This window comes from Triturus cristatus, chromosome 7 (assembly GCF_964204655.1).
Source record: "Triturus cristatus chromosome 7, aTriCri1.1, whole genome shotgun sequence".
NCBI classification, from domain to species: domain Eukaryota; kingdom Metazoa; phylum Chordata; class Amphibia; order Caudata; family Salamandridae; genus Triturus; species Triturus cristatus.
Window position 1 is genome coordinate 1617338673 of NC_140590.1, and position 7848 is coordinate 1617346520.

A 7848-nucleotide genomic window follows, 5' to 3' on the forward strand; every position below is an offset into this window, starting at 1 on the left:
ACTCCAGCAATCCGTATGTTGTTACGGCGAGAGAGTGCCTCCAAATCTTCGGTCTTGGTGGCCACCATTTTAAGCAATCGTTCAGCTCTCTCCTATCCCCTGGTAATGGGAGGCTGCGCATCCTTCAGATTCAATACTCGTTGTTCCACGTCATCGATACGGGTCTCTTGCTTCTCAATACTTCCTTGCATGTCTTCTAGTCTGGATGATAGTGTGTCTAGGCACGCGTCAATAGCCTTAAATCCGGCCCGCAGCTCCCCCATGATGGCGGCTGCACCATCTAGTGGAGGGGCTTCAGCTCCTGGTGGTCCCTCCGCATCATCTCGCTTGGGGGCCTTCGTGGTGTCAAATGATAACTGGCGCTGTTTTGGATCTGTGCGTCCCATCGCTAGGTAAAGCAGCGTGTATTAATATCAGTATAATGCTACAGTACTCCCTGCACGCTCAATACCCGCTGCCTCTAAAACTTATCATGCTCTCTATGCCCTGTGACAGCATACACACCCCTTCTGCCCTCTCTGTTCACATCACATCCCCCAACGTCAGCAGGCCTGCCTAATTCTTATTGCACTCTTATGCCTAGTTTGATCATTATACACCTGCTCCCTGCGTGCCCATTGCCAGCAGTAGCACTCTATAATGCTAGCTGCCCCCTGCTTAGCCAATATCAGGGTCTCCTAAACTCTTCTCTCTGTGCCAGTTACCCAAAGCAATTCGATCCCACTGCCCAATGGCAGCAGCCCTGGACCCTCCCTGCCTATCGTCTCAATGCCCAGTGTAGGCACCTCCCAGTCCTACTCCATTCTTAGCGACAACCGCCTGCCCGCCCCCTCCATCTCCACAGCCGACCCCAGACCCTCCCCACCTTCTGCTGCTGGTGACAGTGGCGCGCGATCCGAGGTGACAGGCAAGGCGGCGAGGAGAGAGGTGCAGATTCTCTCCAGCAACCCCTTCCTCGCCGAGAATCGATTGGCCAATGCAAATCCTGCATGCTTGCCCCCATCCAATGAGGGGGGGCGAAGGAGGGGTCTCCCATTCAGAAGAATGGGCGCTGGGGTGTTTACACTAAGTGGGCAGAGCCAGACGGGAGACAGCGGGGAGTGAGGGAGCGTCTGGGGCGACTGAGGTAGGAGGAGGGACAGACTGGAAGCGGGCGGGTGCAGACAGAAGAGCTGCGGGCAGGAGTTAAAGCGCGCCGCCAGTGTGTGCAGCGCCAGACAGAGCTTGGTGCCCAGGGCGCGAGGAGCAGAGCGATGCTGAGGCAACCTGTAACGCACATGCACCTGCTGAAGACCCGGGAAATGCTAATGTCGTGCTAAACCCACGCTGAAAGTGTCCGGAGTGCCTGGCAAGGTCTGCCTGCAAAAGAACGGCGGTGCCAAACCCACGCTGGTGGAAACCGACAAAGGAAGGTAGACCCCGGATGACCCCAGTACTGGAAAGTGGACACTGGAGTACTCCACAAATGGAAAGTGGACGCTGAGAGACCCCATCGATGGAAAGCATACACTGAGAAAATCAGGCGATGCTTAGCCCTTGCTGAAAAAAAAAGAGAAGTGCCAAGTCCATGCTGTAAAATTGGTGATGTCCATGTTTTGCTGAAAGAGTTTGCAGATGTTAGTCCCATGCTTAAATTTCCAGCCACTTCCCAGAGGACACCGTGTGGCACGGAAAGTCCTGCATGCCTGTTTCCAAGATTCATCAAGAAAGAACAGAACTGAGGGCGATTGGACCAGCTGCCAGCCTGCAGAAGCAGTGCAGAGAGACACACTGGACCGCAATCTTATGGTACATTTTTGGCTCTTCATCTGGTGCCCTGCAGCACCACTATTAATACTGATGAGCACCAAAGCCATGTGATCCTCTTGCAGCACACTTGTCTGCGCTTTGAAGGGTTCCCAGTGATAACAATACCCACAAGGGTCTGGAGATCCTGCCAGCTCGACAACTACATGTCATAAGAATGATACAAAAGGCAAGTCAGTTAGCTCAATCAATGTCAGCACCTGCAACACAGATCTGTGTGGGTAACCTGGAAATCACAGGGGAATGCTGCAAGTTTGGCTCAATCTTTCAAATTTCCAACTCATCCATACCACTAATTTGGGTAACAGCAGCTCACTTTATTGGCTTCTAGAAATATACAGATTGTATTCTGCTCTAAAATGCAATTCTCATTCATAAGCCTTCAGAATTGAACACCCATACAGAAGGCCTTCTTACTGGCCAGCCAATCGTGCAGAACTTCTAACAAGGGAACATTTAGTGATTTCTGACTACAGCATCTTCCACCCAACAGCACAGGATGGTCCAACACAGGGAGTCTGGGGATCCAACACCTGCATCAAAGATGGACATACACTTCAGACCATCCAATAGGAAATCCTTGCTGGTAGACTCTGGTCGAGTTAAAGGAGAGCCTGGATGGTGCAAGACTCCTAGTGGGCACATCAAGCGTCCAATGAATGCATTCATGGTATGGTCTCAGATTGAGCGGCGGAAGATAATGGAACAGTGGCCCGATGTCCACAACGCCGAGATCTCCAAGCGGCTGGGCCTTCGTTGGAAGCTCCTTCCAGACTTAGACAAGATCCCTTTTATCAGGGAAGCAGAGAGGCTCAGGCTCAAGCACATGGCTGACTATCCGGATTACAAGTATAGGCCACGGAAGAAAAGCAAATCTTCGCCCAGCAAGGCCACGGAGTCACTTCCTGCCCGAGTCAAGCCCTTTGCTCACAGACGGGCCATCTCCTTCAGTGTATCATTGCCCTCAGAAACAGGTGACCACCCAGTGACATCTGACTTTCCAGAGCAGGAGGAGCTGCATGAACTTCAAGTCGCAGAAGTAACTTCTCAGGAATCTGTAGAAACATCTCCCAGGCACTGGCTGCCTATGGGCACAATAAGCGAAGGTGCTGCAGCTCTCCAACTTCAAAGTAAAGACTATTCAGAGCAACCCTGCTCAGCAGTTGTCCCTCGGTGTGGGTGGTCAAAGGGGGATGGCTCAACCTCCCCTATTTCCAGCAGGTCGTGGGCATCTTCCTTCACCTCGGATGATGACCAAGAACTTGGAGATGAACTTTCGGACCTCCTGCTTCCTGGGATGCAGCCAGAGGCAGATGCCTGTGGCCTTCTGGATTGTGAGGCCTTAGACAGAGACCTGGACCCGTTCCCCATCAGCGCTGTGTCCCACTTTGAATTCCCAGACTATTGTACTCCGGAGGTGACCGAGATGATAGCTGGAGACTGGCTGCTTTCGAGCATCTCCGACCTCGTTTTTACATACTGAGTCTTCTGCAGCAGGTAAACTTCATATCCAATCAGGGTCCAGGCACCGTCTATTCAAAGACAGCAATCAGGTACTCTATCTTGACACTTAAAAGCAGGTAGTGTTCTCCGAATTCCTATAAGGCATCCTGAATTTGCAGGTAGCCTCCCTTTAACTTCTCCCGGACCAAGACTGAACTTAGTCCATGCAGGGACTGGAGAACATTGTCTACACTACTCCTCCTCACATGGAAATCTTGCTGTGCAGAATTTGCGTGCGATTGAGCTCTGAATGTATATCTTTTCCAAATGGTGTACATATATGTGACCTTAGTTAGATACTTGACCATCAAAGAACCCTGAAGATTAGTTAATCGAATGTTCATGCTATACTTCAGCACACAAAGCCCAGCCACACAAAGCATTGGGACGCTCTCCCTCCAACCCTCTCATACAGCCTTAGGTTCTCAGGTCCCAGAGACAGGTTTCCCCAGCAGTGTCTGGCTCCATACTTTCCTCGGCCTCTTTGCCACCAAGACTAACATGCCTTGGGCAGCTCTCTCCTCTTGTCACCTATCTGATGCGAAGTCTGTGTTTAACAGCTAATTCTCTGACTACTCTTTTACGAACTCAAGTGAGAAAAGATCACTTCTTCACTGCCAGGTTCTCACATTCATTTATTTATGTACTCGTGCATGTATGTATGTATATATCTCGTTATTTATTTATTTGTTTATTTATGCATTTATTTATTTATGGGTTTCCTGTAGTGTGAACCACATTCCCACGGGGGTGATTACTATGTTTATGTTTTGGTTACAGTCCTACCATTGCCTACTTTTGCATTCAGATCAGCCAAAAACAACACTCACGATGCTCTGATGTTATTTTGCATGCTTTGATAGAGGTCAGTTGCTTAGATATCCAACAACTTGTACAATAAGGAACATATTGTCCAATCAAAAAGAACTATAGCTCTTAAAGGGTGACACAATGCATGCCACTTCTCCCATCGCACCTTATTTCTGCCTACTCCCAACCAATGAATCTTAGAGATTACTTGACTGAAAGTAGTCAAAAACTGTCCACCTCTGTATACACGTGGTGCTTGCAAGCCGCGTCTTCCTGCTCCCATGTGCTCTGAGCCTGACACGCCTTCTACTACACATTTCGGCTGTAGTAAATCCTCATGCTAGCTGGCAACCAATGGGTGTGCGTGGAGGGCGTTGATGGGCACACTCTCTTGCTACGCAGGCGTGCCTCCACTCATGCACCAGTACCGGGTAGATGTAGGCTGGGTGATTCTGCTAGGGAGGGCTGCTTTCAGATCTTCCTTCTCGAGTACAGGATTGCTTTTGTATCTCCCTCTTACTGCACAGGGATACTCCTGGGTCTCTTGGTAGACTAAAGGTTTGACGTTGGATCTTAATGAAAGGAAGTTAATGCAGTTCTCAATGATTGAACAAGGGGGCGGTCTTAGATCTCCCCAGTACTTTAATGTGGTCTGTGGGATATCATTTGGTCAAAGGAAAGGTGTTGGAGATATCCTTTGATACAGCATGGAGGTGGGGCTGTTCTCTTTGGCACTAACGGGAGGCTGTTATGCTCTGCAATTACTCAACACTGCCCAAGTGGTACATAATACCCACGGCTGTAAGCATGATGTAAACTCAGGAAAATCTCTCTCTTCCAGGTAGTTCAGAGCACAACACGAAGTCCCCACGGATAACAAAACTCAGGAAATTTCTTTTTTCAATTGCCAAATTGTTCCCTCCTAGAGATAGGAATGTCAACCCTTGACTACTGTAGTTGCCATTATGTATGGGGACAGTGTCTGTGGTTGGTGTGGGATCTGATTTCCAGGCCCTGTTCTGGAAGACTTAAGTAGGATAGGGAATGTTGTCCCTGGAGTGCCACCACACTTCCAAAGCCAGCAGCAGAATGTGGCCAACAGCAGCAGCGTGGGGCAGCTGCTATGGACTGCTGGGGCGCCATTGCAATGGACACCCAAAGTCGTACCTGCAATGGTGTCATAGCTGCAGAAAATGGACTTCCCTGCTTCTGGGTATGTTGGCAGGAAAATAAATCTCCCGGCTACCCGGAGCTCTCGGCTCCCCTGGGCAGCTAGACTCCCGAAACCTGTTCATGACCTCTGCTCCTCAGTAGGCAGCAGACAGACCCCCTTATGAACTTGGGTACTAGCCTACAGTCGACAAGAGCCCAGCAGCCAAAGAAAACTGCTTGCAGCAGTAGACACACTCGAATATATATCTGATGTGGGTTCCCACCTCGGGCTTCGAGTGACGTCACCCTAGTGCAGCATCTGTGTAGTTCGGGTCACTTGTGGGTCGCCAGGCCAGCAGCAGCTCGCGGTCACCACAGGGCTCCTGCTGAAAAGTCTGAATAAAGTTATTCTGAGGCTGCTGTTCCCCTGGCCGGTGTCGTGTCGTCTCTGCTGTCCAGTCTGTGTGCAGGCTCCCGTGTGGTTCAGCCCTAACCGCTGAAGCGCGCCTTCCCACAGGGTTGCAGTTACAGAGAGAGATATCTGTGCTGTCCGTGCTCGAGACTCGCTCTTGTTACATAATCGATGCCACACGTATCTTCTTGGCCAATCCCCCCCCCCCCCCCTACCCAAGACCTCCTCTTAAACTACATTATGTTATTACTGTCCTCGTGCGACCTCACTGTGTCCTGTTGTGGAGCTTTTGGAAGGGGTGATATGGGGTGAATGCAATTATTACACAAGCGCTGCCTGGCAAGAAAGAGACGGCGAGACATGGAGAGATGTGGGGGGGGGGGGGGGGAGGGGGGGATGAGAGGAGAGAGGGAGGGGGGCGGTGATGGAAATGTAGCTTGGTGAAAAGGGAGAGACAGCACGTACTCATATCAAGGAACGGGGCTCTGTGTCTGTACATATTCTTGGGATACAGATGCCGGGAGGGAGGGGGGAAGGGAGCAGAGCTTCAGAGCCTAGAAGGGATGCTAATAAGGCTGTGCCGAGTGCTGCCTACAGTCTCGTTCTGCACCGTCTCCTCTCCCTCCATCAATTACAGAGTCCCTGCCTGTCCTCCCCGTGCCCTTCCATCTCTCTTCTCCCCCCCCCCCCCTCCTCCACGTTCCACCGGTTTTCTGCTATTTTCACCCTGCTGGGCCAGCCTGTAGAGATAAGTGCGAACCCGCCACAATGCGCATACCGTTCCGCAGAATGGAGCCCTGCCTCCTGTAGGATGAGTGAGACGCTGTCCGATTTTAGGGTCTCCCCACATTTGCATTATGGAGGCGGTGGCAAGATTGGGGGTGATCTAAGGACGGGTAGTTAATGCCGCTGGGTGGGTGTCAGTTTTCAGTGCGCTGCCAGCATGGAGGAACGGGGGCGGACAGCAAACAGAGCACGCGCTTCTCGGGTTATGTAACTGAGTAAGTAGGTCCTTCTTGTCTGCCTTCAGAGAGTGAGCGAAGTTATCTTTCCAAACACAGATTGAAGGAGCCCTCTCCGAGCACAAGCTTGGACAAGCCCCCCATCTTGCACCGCCCAGTCCCCTTACGAATTTGGCACGAATTTACGATGGCCTCACCCAAGTTTGCATAGACAGACTGAGCTGCCTGACAGGAGCACTGACTGAGGACCCGCCCTCCTTGCCATTACCACAGAATAAGCACCAGTCCCCAGACCATCGGAGCGAAGGAGCGCCTCTCTGTGTCTTATCTTGCACAGTCTAAGCACCCCATCTCCCCAGTACCAGCCGGCAGTAGCGTCTCTTCTTGGTACGAGCACAAACAAAGCGACGTCTTTTCTCTCCCTGACACTAGCAGGCTCTAACTGAGCTCCTCTCTCTGACCCCAGGACAGACTGAGTGAGCCTTTTTCCTGAACCAGAGTAAACTTAGTGAGAGTTCTCCCTGATACAAGAGCATACTGAGGGAACCCTCTCCAGATCAAACCAGGCTGAGTGGTACCTCTCCGTGACACCAGACCAGAGTGAGCCCTCTGTGTGACACCAGACTGGGTGAGTCTCTCGCTCTTACGCCACGGCAGGCTGTGAAAGCTCTCTCCCTGACACCAACCCGCCAAGTGGCCATATGTCATGTGAGACAAATACTTCAAGTTCGTGTTTTTTACCCAATAGACCTTTGCACTGTGGGACTTGTAGTCTTCACTGTTATAAGTCTGGCCTTGAAATCCTAGAGTGCAAGGGTCTGTTGGATAACACGCTAAGACTGACTGAAGATGTCCCACGTGACTTAGAGGCACGTGGCAGCTGTACAGACACCTGTAGTCTGAAAGAGCCCCCTTTCCCTGGTTCAGAGACGACTGAGCCCTTGTAAACTGATATTAACAGGCTGAGGAAGCTCCTCTCCCTGACACCAGCACAAACCGAGGGAGTGCCTCTCAGTGACATCAGCTGTCTGAGAGAGTTCCTGCATGCCTGACACCAGCTCAGACTAAACCCTCCTCTCCTCAGATACCAGCACAGACCGAGTGAGGAATCTATCTTGGTCTGAAGTAATGATTATCTGTTAAGAGCAGGTGGAAGTGTTTATGCACATAAAATGTACATCTCTATATACTGTGAATGGTATG

The 7848-nt window shown here is 51.0% G+C and overlaps 1 protein-coding gene across 1 annotated transcript; it reads left to right on the plus strand.

Annotated features, from left to right (window-relative positions):
• The first annotated feature begins 1190 nt into the window (after nucleotides 1-1190).
• On the plus strand, nucleotides 1191-5914 carry SOX12 (SRY-box transcription factor 12). Its single transcript, XM_085614600.1, has one exon. The coding sequence runs from the start codon at nucleotides 2306-2308 to the stop codon at nucleotides 3287-3289; it is 984 nt and encodes a 327-aa protein (XP_085470726.1). The 5' UTR covers nucleotides 1191-2305; the 3' UTR covers nucleotides 3290-5914.
• Nucleotides 5915-7848: the final 1934 nt, after the last annotated feature.